A 19,046-nucleotide genomic window follows, 5' to 3' on the forward strand; every position below is an offset into this window, starting at 1 on the left:
TTCTAATGCTTCATACAGTTGTGCTTAATGGGATTGCTTGTCCTCTAGGCTGACATGATGATCTATTTCAAATTAGTCACATCTACTAGAGTCTTTTGCTTATCTATGGCAACGGTCTTCATGAAACCTCCACTTATAGCCGCCTCTTCGTTGTCAATGCTTCTAGGAGTAAGGATATATGTGGCCCCTTATTATGATTTCTGATTCATCATTTTCCTGACATACAAGAATGCCCTAAGGATATAACATTGAAGTTTAATATGTAGAAGTCAAGTCAGGGAGCCTGATCTTGCGTCATATGTATAATAAGGGGTTATTCAGACCATAGTTCACAGACTTGCTTAGTATATGGCAAAACTCACGAAAATCGCAAGCCTTTTGGTTGGCCAAGATGAGTCATTCAGGCTCACACATCTCAGTGAGTACTTGGCCATTTCTGGGTCAAAAACTCACAAAGTTTTAGGTTCAGACTCTCGACTTGCTAAAAGAAATTCCCAGGTGGTGTTCTAACTCAGACGTTATCATAGTTCTTTCATTTTTTGAGAGTTTATCGTGTGACATGTAATGCTTGAAGTATGATTAATTGAGAGTCAAGTTGGGCCCTTATTCTGTCTAAATACATTAATTATAATTTTTTCATCTAATTACAAGGTATTTTAATGATGAGACTTTGCCAAGTCGTAAGTCTGAGGCAAAATTTCAACAGCTTGGGTTGATTCTCCTTGGGCATAAGTGGAAATTACTTCTAAAATAGCTACATCACAGCTGGTTGCTCATCTATTGAGTAAGAGCTGTCAATCTGAATATCTGATGATTTGTCACTAATTTGAGTTTCCTCATGTAGCAGTTTTCTTTAATCAAATGTTCTATATTACAATAGCTGGGGTTGTCTATTTTTGATATTCTGCAAAGTGGGAGGCCTTATATAAGCATGGCCAAGCAATCATTGTAGTCTCAGTGTTGTCTGGCAATCCTCAGATGTACCCAATTTCATGCCAATCAACCCTGGTTATATTGGATGTATACTTACAATTTGACAAATTGCTATTGGCTTCTCTGTTTTTCTCTCTCTAAATAGCACACATTGGAAGCCCTTGGAGAGTTATAGTCTCATCCAAGTCAGTAGTTTCCCTTAGGCTCCTCGTCAGCTGGCTCTGTAGGAATCTGCAAAACAAAATTTTGCCCAAATATGATTGCCATTGTTCCTCTATTCCTCTGTATCCCCTTTTCTTATACCCTGTTTACCTTATGCCCACAATAGAAGTTGGAATGGAGAATGCATCTTCTTTTATTGCCTTCTCCGAGGTTGATAGTTCTTTTGTAACAGACTAATGCTGTTTTTACTTCTCTTAAACATTTTGTAACAGTTTTGGCAGATGCTGGTGGCATTGCCAAGAGCTTTTGTGCACTGTTTAATTGCATATCAGATGCTTTTACACCAGGGATTTGCTGTACCTATTACAATTTGAAACATGTGATCCTGCTGGGTATCGCGAGTAGTAAAGATTCTTTCAGAATCTCCCGAGTCTTAATACTTATTGCATCTCCATTGTAGTTCTTTTGCAAGGACCATGTTCTGGATCTCTGTCACTGAGTCCTATTGCTCCGGAGGATTTTGGTTGGCAGGCTCAGTTTTAACAGTGGAACATTCCTATTTTCTGAAATTCCAGGGTACTAGTCCTTCACAGTCCAATTTAGACTTATGCCATTTTCTTGGGGCCCTGATTACAGAAAACATATAGGTGGGGGAATTTTCAAATTGCCTATCACTGTTCAAATTTTGCTGATGGATTCATCCATAACTTCACAGCTTCTTGGAGTTCTATTTCCCAGAGAGTTATACACAATCCAGAGCTGAAGACTCAAGTGGGATCCGTATGATGGGTGATTGTTGATCCCTTGATTGGGGTGTATGAATCAAGAAATTTTGGTCTGGTCATATCTGCTCACAGCTTCTGTAAATTTGACAAGTTATGGAGATGTAGGGTCTCCATTATAGTCTTTCAAACCTTCGAAAAAGTCCTTCCAGAATGCTTATCCATGGTTTAGAAATATGGTCCTCAGATGCAGTTCAAGCATCTGAGGACCATATTTAGGAAAGCAAAAGCATTTCAAGCTGTCAGATCTTTTCTGAGAAACTGCTAGTCCACCATATTATAAATAAATTTTTGCTTGTTGGCTTATGTGCTTGTTTATCTTCAATTTTGAAGGTTATTCAGTTTCTTTGCTTTTGTTTGACCATCTTCGAAATAGTTGATGTTGATAATAAGGTCTAATGTGGAGATTCACAAATCTCAAGGCAGGAATATGCTCCAAGATGTGCACTTTGGTGGGCAGGAATGCATAACCATCTTTCTCTCTTTCACTTCTTTTAATGAATGGGGGAGTTAATGTAGGATCATGAATAATTTTTTTGTTGTTTGCTTTTGTGGTCTTTTCCGTTGTTAAATTTTCATTGTTTCTTAGTTTTTAGTGTGTTATGATTGACCTTTCTCAAACAGTTAATGCTCATGATAAGATGTGATGCAGAAAGCAGGCATCCAAGGACAAAGATATGCTACAAGATGTGCTCTTTGGTGGGCAGAAATGCATAAGGCAAGGGGACAGTTCAAGGATGCTGCAAATATTTATTTACGAACATCAAGTGAGGTAGATAAAAATTTAACCTGTTTGGAGTAGAACTGTTCATTGATAGTAGTTCATAAGTGGAAAGAAGATTAGTGCTAATTTCTTCAAATTTACAGGAACCAAGTTTGCGTGCAGGTGTATTGTTAGAGCAGGCAGCCTATTGTTATCTGCGTGCAAAACCCAGCATGCTGAGGAAATTTGGGTTCCATCTTGTGCTTGCTGGGAATCGGTACAATATATGTGGCCAGGTGCTCAATAAATTTCAATAACATGAGTGCCTTTTTTCCTGCCACTCTTCTCAAAGTAGCAACAAAATGCTTTATCAGGTTTTATAGAAAATGCGCATGTTCTGATCACGTTTTTTCATTTTTATGCCACAGAGGAAGCATGCCGTTCGGGCATATACAAGTGTTATTTCTGTCTTTGATGGCAATGGATGGAAATATATTGGAGACCATGTTCATTTCAATCTTGGAAGGTCAGTATTTCTTGTTGCTATTTTTGAATTTTAATGTATCTTTATTCTCCCTTGTGTTTTATTAGAATCTGTTTTCATGTTTCTATGCTTTGCTGACATTCTAGGTGGTATGCCATTCTGGGTAAATCTGACCTGGCAATTCAGCATTTCATGAGATTACTTCCGTGTAGTCATCAACCAACAGTAACTCAAGAAACATTTCTGAAGGACTTCCTACAAATTTTTCAGGTAGTATTCATTGTTTCCCTTGATGTTAATTACTGTTACCTTGTGCTTTTAAATTCAACTCATGTCATTGTTCTTTTCTTTAATGTATGCAGAGCCTGGGTAAGAGGGATGAAATGCTTAAACTAGACTTGCCTCTTATCAATATGCAATCACTGCGAGTACATTTTCAGGATTACCGCACATATGCCTCTCCTGAAGCTGTAAGCTCTGAGTTGCTGTAATTTTTTTAAAACAGTATCTTCCTATCTTTGCAAAAACTTTTAATTGCTCAAATCTGAAATGTATGCAAAGTCTAAAGCTAATGTTGCAACATTTTTGAGTTCCATAGATTAAAAAATTTCCTTTATATGAGTTCTTTTACACAGGCTTATTGAAAGATGAACATATAGATTGGTCATGGTTGCAAAAAAGGAAATGCATCTGGCTTGCAGAGACTTGATATGATATTGGCAAATGTTTACTTAAGAATGGACTTTTAGCTCTGACTTCATAAAGGTCTGTCTTGGTGTCATGCCCAAAACTAGGACAAAACACAACGACGATTTTTTTTAATAAAAAAAGGTAATAACAACTATGTTAACACATACAAGTATTGAATAAGTTGTGGAAAGATGACGACATGATAAAGATGGTTTTTCGAGTCACAAGGATTAGGTAACAATTGAGTTTTGATAACATTTTGAAAGTATGCAGAGTCGGTATCCAACAAACTACATTGGTTCAAAACCTATGAATTAAGTGCTACTGGAACACTCAGTTCGGGTTGATTAAGGTCGGTTGGTCGAATCATAATCAAAGTATGACATCATGTTCGAGAGTGTTAAGGATCTTTTAAGTTTCTATTGTTGTTTTGTGGACTACCGTAAGGCTTTCGACTCTGTTCCTAGGTTAGCCTTATTTCAGAGACTTTAGGAGATTGGGATCTCAGATTTGTTACAGACTTCTATTATGAGGCTTTATGAGAAGGTAACCGGTAGGCTTAGGACTCCGGAGGGTTTTTCTATTCCAATTTAGAGTACCATTGGAGTGAAGGAGGGCTGTCCTCTTTTTCCTACACTGTTTGGCTTATATATTGATGAGTTGGAGGATTTTCTTGTGAACTCCTCTCAACCGGGTGATGGGTGCTATTTACATCGGGTTTTGATCTCCATTCTCCTATTTGTTGATGATGTGGCTCTCTTGGCCTCTTCTCTCGACAACTTCCAGAGACTCCTTGATGGGTTGGCTTCTTTTTGTGATCAATGGCAGCTTGTAGTGAATTTGTCTAAGACTCGGATTATGGTCTTTAACTGTTTAAAAACCTCTCATCTTCATTTCTTTTTTTAGGGTCAAGAGGTTGAGATTACTTTCTCTTATATGTATCTTGTTGTGAAGTTCTCGGGGTCGCGTTTTAGCTTGAGACCAGCCATTCAGTCCAAAGTTAGTAAGGGCATGGGTTCCTTGACTTTGCTGGAAAGACAGTGCTTCAGACATCATTTTTAGGATATTTCATCCAAGTTGTCCCTTTTTGACTCCTTGGTTAATCCGACAGTCCTCTATGGCTCAGTGGCTTGGGGGCCTTCTCTTGTTGCTTCTGATTGGGCTTCTATAGAGAGGGTTTAGACGTTAATGTTACGGCATATCATAAGATGTCACAGAATCACTCCTCACAACATTGTCTTAGCTGAGTTTGGAGCTCATCCTCTCAAACTTGTCGCCATTTTTGACTTGATAAGGTTTCTTCATTAGCTTCGTGGTTTTATGAAGTTGGGGGTTGACCAACACAGATACTCTCATCTAGCATACTGTTCTTCTGTTGAGATTATGAGATTTGACACCTCTACTAGATCTCGTTGTTGGTATGCCTAGGCCACCTCTTTGCTGGGTTCGATTGGTATTGAGATAGATCATCTTCCTCATCACTTTTCACTTGATTCTCCTGCTCATCTTCTCCCCTCACGTCAGGAGTTGAACGAGCACGTCAGATAGGATATTTACAGACAATACATTACCACTACGTGGAGTAATCTCCCAGGAGGTCTTCGACCTAGGATGGCATTCTGTGCTCAACATTTTCTTGTGCTTCAGGATGGTATTATTGCTCACCCTGCTTATCTCTATCGACGCTGGAATCATGCTTTACAGTTTTCTTTAGGCTCATTCAGGGTTGGTTCTCACCGCCTCTGGACTCGAACTGATCATCATATGGATCAGGCTGATCGGTTATGTCAGTTATGTACTTTGGCAGAGGTTGAGATTGAGATCCACTTCATTTTTCAATGTCCTCTCTACTACGAGATCAGAGGGAGATTTTATTGCCTTTTCAGAGATTGTTCTTCTCGTTCGATGCTCTTCAGTTGTATTGATCAACGGTGTCTTGCACTTTATCTTTACGAGGCCACCCATCTTCAAGAGATTACCCTACAGTCTTTTATACCTTAGAGGCGTACTTCAAATCAGCTCATTACTGTCTTTTTCTCTCCTCTATCTTCTCCACGGGGTTTGAAAAGGCATCCAATACTTCTAATTCTAGATTGATTAGATACTGCACCAGTCTCTCCAGACAACGACAGTCATACAGTGGCTCTACCCAACAGTCTAAGACTATGGATCGTCCATGGGCTTACCCTTCTATTACTGACTTCTTTGTGACAAGGAAGGACCCTTAGTCCTTACCTTATCTTCTCTCTTGTTTTGTTTCTTGCTTTTGTTTCTTCTTAGTCACTGTTTGGTGCTTTTGCTTTGGTTCGCTCTTCTGTTTGTATGCTCAATCCCATAAACCTTGTTGGTTTTTCGTGGACATTAATATTATTATCTTATCTTATCTAAGTTGAATTTGAGTTAGTTAGGTTTAGTATAGGTGAGGTTTGATTCACAAGTTTTCATTTTCGACATGACGATGGGAGAACACTACAACATTGGTATATTCAGGTTTTAACCACAATGAACAGGTAAACCAACCCTACTTAGTTAAATTGCATTTCACAACATTGTATATGATCAATAATGTAGTTCCATGAGATTGATATTGTATCTTATATTCATTTCAGTATGCTAGTTCAATCCCTAGGTGAACTAGTTTTCTGCACCTTTTAGAAGTTGAAGTAGCACCTTAATACTTGATCTCAATCATTAACATAACCTGTTAGAACTAATTAAAACATTAAATATTCATCATTTAATCATTTACAACATATAGTTCATTTTTAACACATAATCCTATACCACTAATAGGGTATCTACATAAGACCCCTTTAATAACCCTTCAAACCTATAACCTTAGCAAATTCGGATTAATTAACCCCATAACTAAATACACAAAATTATTATAAACACTATTTAAATGCTTTTCTTAATAAAATAATATAGTTACACAATATATTCTAACATTAAAATAAAACCAAAACATAACCCTTACTTTCGAACATAACTTCTAACCCTTAACCCTATTTATTTCTATTACGTTGCCTAAAAGCTATTACCAATAAATCCTTATTAAAATTTTATTAAATTTATAAAATTCATATTACAATATAAAAGGAAAACAACCTCCAAAATCCCATCAACTCATTAGGTTACATCGTCTTAAACAAATGGTAAAACTAATATTAACCTTTCTCCTAGTTACTACTAAATCTACTTACTAACCCTTTTACCAACTAACCCTGCTATTCCTTTTACTAATCCTAATAAATGTATTACTAAAACCATATTAAAATCTTATGATTTACATACCTAATTAATCCCACTGCCTTTATTATCCACTAAGTAATCTTGTCTAACAATAACTTAACTCCTAACTACCCTATACTCCCACCAACACCTATACCCATTCCCACTTGTCATAGCCTTTCCCAAGGCCGTAGGAGCATTCCCCAAGGTGAAAGGACACTGTCAAGGCTGACCCACACTGCCCAAGGTCAAACCACATGCCCACACTGCCCAAGGTCAGACCACATGAATGGTATGCATGGTGATGGGCAAGGAGGCATGTGGTGGAAATAAAGAGGTGAAGAACATTATAAAGTTTGAAACTTGCAATCTTTTCAAATCCTTCAACTTTTCACCAAGGTCAATGTTCAAGGAATGAGACATGGCACGCATGGCAAGGAAGTAGGTGAGGTGGCATGCTAGAGTGGGTAAGGAAGTGATTGGATAGGGTGGAGTAAAAGAAAAAAGTTTTATTGGTGAGTTTAATTTTGGAGAAGGGTAATATTAAAATAGGGGAGATTTTTCTTTAATAGATTTTTTTTGAAAGTTTTTTTGTATGTGGGAAAAATAAGAGGTATCTACAGAGAATATTCTTTCTCATAAAGTGGGATTAAAAGTTTCCCCATACATTTTCTAGAGAGCCTTTTTGGCTCTCTCAAATTGATGGGAGTTGCATTATTTTCTAACTCTGTATTTTTGTGATAGTTTTTTTTTTTGAATTTTATGGTAACATAATGAATTGTCATTTCGTTTAATGCATTGAGTGGATTGCTTATTTAGTTATTGGTAATAGGTAGTTTTACTTATATTGCAATAGGGTTAATACTTCATTGGTTTGTCATGTTTTCACTAGGTAAAGTTTATGGTGCAGGATTGGATTAATGTATCCTTTTGAACATTGGCACAAAACTCATGAACTTTAAAGATAATTTATTTCAACTATAATTTAAATACTTCATACAACAAGATCCTTATAAAATGAGCTTTTGAATACATTGTTTAAATTCCAAGATTTCAAAGAAAGAACTATGGAGTATGCAACTTGAAAATTATGCAAAGCAATACAATTTGAAGGCAAGATATGATTTGCAATCCAATGAAATTTTATCGCATAACATGCTTCTTTTCATACAATAACTAAATTTCTATTGTCAAATTTGGAGTTACAAGACATGATCCATTTTATAGATCAAGTTACAAATCTATCTTCGTTTCAAGAATACAAGAAACACAAGGAGTTGAAAGAATGGAGGAATCTCCACACAAGGTGAGTCAAGGAACACCATCAAGCTTCAAAACCAAATTTTCTCCACCATATAAACCTATCCAAAATCTGCAAATACACAAAAACAACCATGGAGAGCTCACCTCCCAACCTAGGCCTCAAGGAGGCCACCCATCGAGCTTGGAGAAACCATAGCCAACCGGGTGACAATCAACTTCAATTCACAATATCAAAAGCACAACAATAACACCTATCCAATGCTTACACAATAAGATTCACCTTGAACCCATGACAAGGGGCGAAGGTGGACTATCATGTAGGAGATGCCAAATGCAAAACATACAAGAAACGTGCCTCTTCCAAAGTTAAAATTCACATACAATTTTCATACTTTCTCCTCCTTATCTCCCCCAAAGCAAGATCAATAACATTGGCATGCAAGGGCACATACACCTTGCATTTCTTCCCTCTTCTCTCCATGAGAAGAGACTTTACATATACCATGGAGTCCAATTAACCCCTTCCCCTGTACTTGGCCACTTCTTCCCTATCCAAGGGTGAGTAATGCCATTACACCCTTCACAAATCCCTCAATACAAAACCAAGAATGAAATCAAAGCCAAAATCCCATCCCTTACATATCAGCAACACAAAATACATGAAGTATATATGCAAGAGAATGAAATCACATACTAATCTATTTTACAACAAGAACAGGAATTTCCATGGCAATGGTGGAGGCCAACCTTCACAAATTTTATGGTATAATGATGTTTGAGAAGAGTCCAATCCTTCTTTTGCTTGCTTCAATCCAAAATCCTAATATCTCTAAAAGTAGAGAGTGGGTGAACACCCTCTAACTCCTCCAAGGGCCTCTAAAAAGGCCTCCAAATCCTACCCACGCACCAACATTAAATTTAGAACTGACCCTTGAGTCCTCTTTCTTTCCCTTGCCCCCATCCTAAATGTAAGATTGGAAAGGAGTGTGGATTTGGGTAAAAGTCAAGAGCCCATTTTCGTACCATGTGGTAAATGGGATATTAAAAGGGTCATCAAGGCTTCTAAGGGGTTCTAATAGTGTCAGAAATGTTTCTAACCCATACCCCTAACACTTAGGTACTTAGGTTTTACTAAAAATGGCCCCTAGGACCACTTTTTGGTCTTTAGAATTTAAAAATTTTGAATTCAAAAAACCTTAATTGGTGGGGTTTTACAAGTATCTTTAATCAAAGGGGCTTAATTAGGTTCCTAATAAGTTATATAGGTTTAGGGTTACATTGCCAACCTTAATAGACATGTCGTTATACATACACATGTCAAGTGTCAAGTGACACTATAAAATCACATTACACAACATTGACATGTCACTAATTACATAGTGAACTCACCTAATACATACATACAATTTATGATCACGAATTAAATCACTTAATAATGAGGTTTGAATCTCTTCATTAGATTCAACCTTGGCTTTACAGTTTTCACATATGGTTGGTTACTATTTCTCCGATAATTTCCATGGTAACTTTCCTAGACACTCGATTTGAATATCAGTAGCTTGATAAATCACACACATATATATATATATATATATATATATATATATATATATATATATATATATATATCAAATTGCATAATAACTTGATTAAACATTCTACATTCTCTTTGTAATAACTTTTCCATTTCTGCACTTGATAAACATAGTTGATTGTATAACCGAAATACCGTAACATATTCATCAGTTTGAATTATAATACCTAAACAATCATCATAATGCATGCATATACCTAAAACATCATAAACATCATCATTACAGCATACAATGCATATAATCTAATCATCAAGGTACCATAAATAAACATCACCATCATAAGGTAAAACACTACATACCATCGTTTGTACCATTCAATGTTTAAACAGTCAAACAATGTAGCAAGTCCCGAATCACAGGTATCAAAACATGGACGTATCAATTGATCTCAATTTCCATTAGAACACCTACACTATAAAACCTTAATTCATATCCATCATCATAATCATCTAAGTCCATAACTTTCTATCACCTAGTTATGCAAATGTATCCTAGAGAACACGCAAGGTTTATGATTTAAACCATAATTTTGAATAACCGAAAAACTCATCCCAATACAAAAGTATAACCTCTTGTACACGATACCCTAATAACCTTAACACATCGTAATGTATTTTTAATATTTAGAATTAAGCTACTTAAGGGCATGTTAGTACCCGATACAGCTACGATTTTAAAACTTGTAATTCATGTTTTCGAACCACTTTGAACCTCAGTTCAAAGTAGTTCAAAGTGGTTCAATTGTTCAGTTGACCCATCCTACAGGTTCAATACAAGCAAAGTTTAGACACTGGGTTCAAAATGCAAATCGGTTGACTCAAAAAAGTTCAAAATTAGAAGATCAAGTCCAGTAGATGTTCGTTCCAAGTTTAAAGATGATCAGTTCAAATCCAAAGTTGAGGGCCTCATGCCCTTTTGTTTGCATTGGAGATAATTCCAGAGCAAGCTAAAGCAAAATTAAGTAGAATTTCATGTAGCATCTCAGAAATAAGAAAAATGGCACCAAGGATTTCATGGACAGCATGGATCTTGGAGGCTTGGTGGAATAGTTAGGCAAACTGAAGGAGCCATTGTAATAACCCTTACTATAAAGGCCACTGAAGCCCTCAAACTGGACTTAGGAATTTTGTAAAACAGTTGGCATGTAACCGAATAAGGCTGCAATATTACTAATTGTTGTACAACGAAACCTCAATATATGATGCCAATAATGTATGAACAACAATACCAGATTATAACACTACCAATCTAAGAGATAGATGACAATATGAAACTCAAATATGAAGTCCAATGCAATTCTGATTTTATGACAGCAAATAGAACTGATTACAATGAGAGACTGTCACAACTATGCACTTCTAATACATCAAGCTCTTGACAGTGCAATGTTATGACATGAACAATAACCCAGTTCAGATTTGGAATGCAAATGACGAAACTTTTACAACAGTTATTAATGACTGGAAATAACTATTTATGCAATGACAGTGCTGACTGTTCTAATCCATAACATGCAATATTTTGGCAATCAAAACTTCAGTTTGTGCACCTGGAATAGCTCCAATTTTGCCGGATATAAATGCTGAATTGATGCCACACGAAGACCTCACAATCTGCCCCAAACCGACTCACAAAAGTGCTGCTGCTGCCCAACTGACAGGGCCATACAGGTACGGCTGTTAGATAAAAATATTGCAGGGTTTTTTTGTCACTCCAAAAGCAATAAATCTGGGCGCCTAGGGTTGCTAAATAACCCCCTAAAAAATAAAATTCATCCGTCAAACCAATTAGGAGTTATGAGCAAAAACGTGGGTCCAAACCCTGGACTGGCAGTCTGAAAATAATGCACAACTGTGTCTTCAAACCCTGTTAATCAATCCACAAATGCTAGGGCACAACTGAAACCCTTATTCCAACCAAAGTAAGCCCTTATAACTGAATCTCAATGAAGTCCAAATGAGATGGCTGAATTACCAACTCCTCAAATGCAACAATTCAGGTGATATTTCACACCTTCAAAGTCGCCAATCTAAGGGAGTGATTCGTTCCCAAAGATCAAATAATAATTTGCAGACCCAAGAGACTACAAATTTGCTCCACAATGGAAGAAGTAGAAGAAATCTCAAATCCAAGCATGTCCAAAATGAGAGGCCCAGCCCTCTATTTATTCACTTTTCTAAGAAGTTGCTAGAACTTCTAGAAACATCCTTTATAAAATCTCATTATAATGCACTTTTTCTAGAACTTCTAGAAACATCCTTTATAAAATCTCATTATAATGCACTTTTTATAATAAAGTAATTTTATAAAATAAAAAGTGCAACTCAACTTAAAATTATAACATGTAGGCCCCAATAACACATAATAGTAAAATATAACCTCTTAACACTTCTTCAAAAGCAAGATATGACCATCTGATCTGCAGAATTGACTCTCTCTCCACACCATTTGCCTACGAGAGTCTGGAATAGGCAAATCCATGATCAATGCCATGTCGAACTAAAGAGGGGACATTACAGCCATTGTTATTGCAAAACAATTATGTCTTGAGCACCATTTGATAGTCTCTATGACGGCTTCCTTTGATGAGAATTCACAATTTATAAATACGATGATGAGAGTGTACTTTAACTCACAAGGCTGTGATTTTTATGCTTAGTGAATTGGATTTCTAACTGCTAGATTTCTATTTCGAACTATTAGTGATTTAGATTGTGATTTTGGATCGCTCATAACATTTATTAGCATGGTGCTTGGAGAGGAAATATGTGAGCTTGAACATTTTTTTTAAAAAGGGGGGAAGCTCAAAGTTTGGGTTTGGACTCAAAGGACACATCTATTGTCTTAAGAATGTAGATCTAGAATTTGGTTACATTCACCATGATCGAATTTGTTAAAATCAGGTGTGTGAACCATTAAACAGATCATGTTCAGATTCTTTGATGTAATTGCAAGATTATTACAAGCCTAGCAGGGTCGAGTTACACACTTCAAATTCCAATCTTAATGGCATCAGTTAGTTGGTAGCTTATGATGTCTTCCGGATGCTTGAGCACATCACCTCTTTATGAAGCAAATTATAAAGACCCATTATAAAGCGGCAACCATTGTGAGATCAATTGATGCAATTGGAATTTGATGACGAGACTACGTAATTGGAATCTCATGTTTTTGCATTCGTGTCATGTCGAGCTTGCCTTCAGAATAAATTCTTTGGCTTTATGTAAGCCCGTAACCATGATGCATCATAGGAGCGGCCACAGTCAACAAAAATTTGTTTGCTGCATCACACATTGAAAATGAATCCATTGTGATTTCATATGTTAGGCATGTGCGTGGATACCTGCAATGCGACAGATGATAAGAGGTGACTGTGCAAGGTTGGTATAACCCACAACTTCCCCCCAATACACAAATATATTAATCGGCATCATTGTGATGGGAAGCGACAATATAACTCGCAAGGACAATTCCATGAAGATCTCGATCTCAGTTTGAGATCATGAGGCTAAAGTGAATCAAAGGAATGGTAAGAGAATATGATTGATGCCAAAACATCTTGAAATACAAGGAGTGAGTTGTGGTCATCCATAAGTTGACATCTTGATGATATATCGTGCCCAAACACTTGAAGTCCATGGCAGTCCACTTGTTGGTTTAATATTGTAATAAGAGAATGATGATTAAGTTGTAAGACAATGTTTTGAGCACCCATTTTTGTTATGACACAATATTGTGAAAGTGGAGACATGGCAGAATAAATTAAAAAGAAGCATTTGAATTGGGCTCTAATCTGATATATGGTCCGCAGGAAGAAGAAAGAAGGTCAAAATTTAAGCGAAATCTTCGTTGCTTTCCCTAAACATTTGAGAGCATTGAAACAAGGATATTGTAGCAGAACTAATATCAATATAGTTATGCTGTAGACAGCCTGTTTGGAAGCAGTCTGATCATAGTGATGAAAAGCTTGCTTCACAACACATCTCAAACGGAATTCAACGTATCTTCTTACAGGAGAGGCACTAACAAGTGTATGTATCCAATGCTGGATTTGGTTTGATATGTATTCTGCTCACTGCACCAATTCATTTTTCTTTCAGCTCGTGAAGGAAATTCATTGTCGGCAGTGAATAGTTATGTAGTGAAGGATTCACTATTCATTTAGCTTATTACTCGACCCCTTCATTATAAGATGTTGATGCTTTTATGGAATACTCCAATGGTCTGCTCTCTGGTAACTGCACTAATGTTTTGAATCGTTGAGCGCCCTTGGTATGATGTATTTTAATTCCTTCACAGAACAAAGTTATTTCAAAATGTTGATCAAATACGGAGAGCAGGAGGTGAAAGAGATTTTTTTTAAAAGGGCTATAAATACAAATGATGAGGCTTGTGATAAAGACATCAATAACTTTCCAGTTCAAAAAGCTCAAGCACAGGAACATCAGGGAGGAATTAAGAGATCCCAAGAAATGGAGTCTTTGAGTGCGAAGTATATGAAAAGATACTGTGTTCTTTTTGAAGAGTTTGATAAAATAGCTCAGTGTGATACATCATCAGAGATTCCAAGTCACTTGACATGTGGAATAATATGGGATACATTAAAAGACCCCGTAATAACCCCTAATGGCATAACATGTGTTTGAAACATCTCACTATTGGAAACATCATCAGATCTTAAAGTGTAAATCCATCTATCATAAAGACCACAAAATTGGGAATTCATTAATCAAGATCTGAAGGGTTATTTAACAGGTGGCAGTTAAGATAAATGGACGAAACATTGCAAACTTTCATATGTATCTTTGACATCTATCATGGAGAGGTGTGGTTAGCAGATGATAACAGATAGAAACTATTATTTGAACCAAAAGGGGGTACATAAAGAAACATAGGCTACGAGACACTTTCTTTTTTATGAAATTTATTTTCTTTTTCAAACTGGGAAGAAGACAATTCCAAAGCATCGGAGGAGTGATTTCAAGAATCAGTTATGAAAACTAAAAAGCCACGGGAAAGAGCAGGTTAAATATGCCAACGTCAGAGTGAACGAGGGTTCCACTTTCTTTTTTGGACTGAAGACTTTGGGCTGCAGAACAGAGGAGATTATTTGAAGTTTTATTTCTGTATTTGCTAAGAGAGAAAGAGCAGAGTTTAGTTTAAATTTCCGAACTGTGTGTTGGAAAATAGGGAATATTTTGATTTTGAATGTATGCAGGGGAAGGGAATTCAAGTTTCCTTTTTAGTTAGTGATTTAGATGCATAATGTAATGAGAACTTTGTTGTTTCTGCATTTTTAGAGGAGGGAGACTCGGGAGATAGTTGCATACTAGAACTTTGAATCTGGGCAATTTTCTTTCCACTGATCGTTATCTTTGTATGACTTTCAGTTTTCTCTAAATGCATTTATGTCATGACTTTCTGAATATATTTGATTTCAAAATGTCTTTAAAGCTCCGATTCTTTACTTTCTCAAACTTTATTCTCTTTGTAACACTGCATGCAAATGGACTTTGTGTCATTTGTCACATATTTTCTTGTAGTCATTTAGCTTTTCGCGTCTAGTTTGTATTTACGGGTAGATGTTTGATATCCTTTTATGCTTTCTGGTAAAAGCATTCACATTTGATTCATTGAATATCTCATACGGGGAGCTATACTCGATGAAAATTCAGAGGAAGGTTATCAACCCCATGATAACCTCTCCAACTGTTGGTGATAGTTTGTCCTTTCACTTGGGCATTCAGGGTCAGATTTGCACATATTCTCTCCAGGGACAATCTGTTCACTAATAGGGCACTTCTAGTGAGTTAATAATCTTTCTCTTCAAATTTCCAATGATTCATAAGAGGGTAGGTATTAAATTATATAATTGCAACAATCATCAATCATTATATGTAAGATAGCCAAAATTTATCATATTGACCTCTACATGGTTTCTAGTAAGGACAAAAACATTTACCCATACCATTGCCTTGTCATGCTCATATATCCATTCAAAACTCTATAAAGGTTTTAAAATGAAAATCAATAGTTTCATCAATATGTCACCAAAAGCCAGAAGCCAAACTTGATAGATACAGTATAGAAAATGCATGAAAGGAAGTCTATGAGGCATATGCAAATTTTAGCAAAAGAATGCAAATAGTGTATAGGCGATCCCTATGCAAGAAACAATTGTCATATTAACAACTTTAACCGATACAAGTCTATACTGGAAGAGGTTATCATGGCCTTGCTTGTGCCTTGAATATAATTAATGACATATTGTAACATCCAGTTTTCCCGAGTCTAAATTAACATCCAACATACTCCAAGAATACAGTTATTACTTCATTTCTTAGGAATACAGTTATATCATTCATGTTCATGTGAATAAGATTTATTGTTAAAATCAGTTAGACAAAATTTCTTAATTTAAAAAACATGAAATACCATCAACTAAAATTATTACAGAAATTGAAAACTACATACTTCAAAAAATTGAGATCGAAATCAAACTAGGGAGGCTTCTGCAACCACCCGGGTTAGTCCACAAATACCTCTATACAATATCTCAAAACGACTTCTATCCATTATTGTTAAACCTAAATCAAATGACACTTATCATTAAATACCATTATATGAAATTAGGCCATCACTTAGCACTGTAATCATTAGGGCATCGATTACCATTGAAATCTTTTAGGGCTTCTGATATCACTAACTCAAATAGGGCTTCTGATACCATGGATTCAATTAGGGCTTCCAATACCATGGATTGAATTAGGGCTTCTGATACCATTGTTTCAAATAGGGCTTAAGATACCATGGTTTCAATTAGGGCTTCCAATACCATGGATTCAATTAGAGCTTCCGATACCACTATATCATTTAGGGTTCCAGTCACCTCTCAATCAATTAGGGCTTCAAATTCCTTTCCTTCTAATTACTTAACTGTGATAGAAACTCAAGATTAGAACATATACTTATATTTGATATTCATATAAATGAAAAACAATCCATAAAATCTCTCTTGCATCTAGGTGAAATAATGAAACAACTCAATTAATCTTACCTTCTTGCATATTAATCATAAAAGTGTTAATACATCTTTTCGATAACCAGTTGAATGTATGACTTATCTTTGTCTGATGTGCATCTAATAACTTGTGGAGAGATGAAACATTGTCAGGGGCTTAACCACCCAACCTCGGACCACAACTTGTCCCCACATGATCTCTAACAAGAAAGGCCCTCCCTACCTAGAATAGATAGGGGTCATCTTGCCATCCATTGGGCTTCCTGGTAATTAACTCACCATATGACTTGGCAGCAGGAGATCAAAATAACAAGAATACGCATTAGCTATTATTTTATTCATATTAAAAATGATAAACGTTGTTCAGTCATGTTTGATATTGATTCACATTATTGATGATTCCTTTCTTTCACCTCATCACCCATCTCCTTGGCTTCACAACCAAGTAAGTCCTAGGTGTAGGAATCCTCAAAACAACCAGTTCTGCCAATTTTACATGCATCCAACATTTCACAATCTGTCATTACATAATTATGTTCTTTAAAGATTTCGAAATTGAATGTTTAATTAATTTAATCATAACTGATTCCTCTACCGTGTTCTTGCAGAATAACCCCACCTCTTCACCTTTTCATGGCATATTTGCCGATGAATCCTTGGTGTTAGAAAATCTATAAAATTCTAATAATGTTCAGAAAATTTAGAAAAACACATGCATTGATGTGGATTTATGTATTCAATCAAGTATAATACAACGGTCAAATAAATTCACAAATTATATATTCTCAGGGATTCTCAGTGAATGGTCTCATATACATTTAAAAATGCAAACGGCTTGTATTATTAATTGTTCTCTAATATCTGGCTATGGTTGGATACTCAATCAGAGAGAAATTGATTTGAAAAACATATTCAAATTTATCCTCAGCTCTATCAATAAGTAGCTGACAGCAAATAAGAAAGAAGGTACTATGAAACATAACCACAATTAATATGTTCAGTTAGATTCAATAATTCATGGTTATCAATGTATTTCCATCCTACATATACATGGATGATACACAATTATGATTTAAGAACATTAGTGATAAATAAAAAGAGACTCTGAGAACTAAAAATCTATTTTAAGTCTACCTGATTCGGTCTTGTTTTAGACTGGCATCAATATTGGCTCTCATGCAATCAAGACTTCCTGAACCTTAAGAACAGTGTGTGGTGGCATTAGTAGTGTTGGAGTGCATCCTTCTAGAGGCCATGATTGACGGGTGAAGACTACATGATGCATGAATTCTACATTTAAATGGCCTCCCGCATTGTCTCCTGGAATGACTTCAAATGACAATTAGCCCCAAGCTCTAACTTGCAAAGGGTGGTGAGCAATGTACCACAATGAACTTGCGTTCTTTGCATATTTTGGTAACTGATCCAAGCTCAGCTTATGTTCCCCCCCAAAACAATTGTTCAGATGCCATTGAATTATCTCTCCTATTTCTTCGTAACCAACCTCTCTCTCACTCACGACTTCAGCCAGATTAACTATGTACGGAAAACTAATAACAGAGAATCAATTAGGATTGAATTCGCCAAAAAGAAAGGAATGTTTTAAAGAAAACGAATATGAGAGTTCTTGTCTTCTCGACTCACAAGATAATTAAATGATAAATCAAAAATTGGAAAGAAAGAAAAAACATATCCAAGAAAAATAATAATCGAATCTATGAAAATATATCCCACGGCTTCCATATAAGAGATGAACCATGACCATCCAGCTCCCATCGGTTATAAAGAAAACCCCTCAAATTCCCAAGATGACTATACGAATACATCAAAAATTCAAATTTAAAGATAAGTAAGAGAAGTTGGAAAGATTAAAACTCAAATTGCCAAATGTTTAAATCGATTAATTATGCCAAATGTTATCATTTAAAAGAAAATAATATTAAATCGGAAGAATAGAGTTGGAAAGTTATAATTCGAGAATTATAATAATTGAAATGTTATTATAATTCGAACGTTATTAAAATCTTATATGTACAAGCAACATTACTTTATTAATTATTAAATTATAATGGTGCCAAATCATTTATACATATATAAACATTTATAAATATTAATTAAAATAATATGATGAAAGATAAATTAAAATCCTTTGAGATATGTTTTATATTTTTACTCAATTATC

The 19,046-nt window shown here is 35.8% G+C and overlaps 1 protein-coding gene across 1 annotated transcript in view; it reads left to right on the forward strand.

The window, feature by feature from the left end:
- LOC149562982 (Tetratricopeptide repeat (TPR)-like superfamily protein) overlaps positions 1 to 19,046 on the forward strand; it is a 231,449-nt gene that overhangs the window by 157,313 nt on the left and 55,090 nt on the right. The window contains exons 13-17 of the mRNA XM_089826419.1: positions 2,530 to 2,649; positions 2,745 to 2,876; positions 3,009 to 3,106; positions 3,211 to 3,334; positions 3,427 to 3,534. Of these exons, the coding sequence (XP_089682545.1) occupies positions 2,530 to 2,649; positions 2,745 to 2,876; positions 3,009 to 3,106; positions 3,211 to 3,334; positions 3,427 to 3,534 (582 nt within the window). The remainder of the gene's footprint in view (positions 1 to 2,529; positions 2,650 to 2,744; positions 2,877 to 3,008; positions 3,107 to 3,210; positions 3,335 to 3,426; positions 3,535 to 19,046) is intronic.

This window comes from Cupressus sempervirens, chromosome 4 (genome assembly GCF_028749045.1).
Source record: "Cupressus sempervirens isolate cs-2001-9-10 chromosome 4, ASM2874904v1, whole genome shotgun sequence".
In the NCBI taxonomy this organism is placed as follows: Eukaryota; Viridiplantae; Streptophyta; class Pinopsida; order Cupressales; family Cupressaceae; genus Cupressus; species Cupressus sempervirens.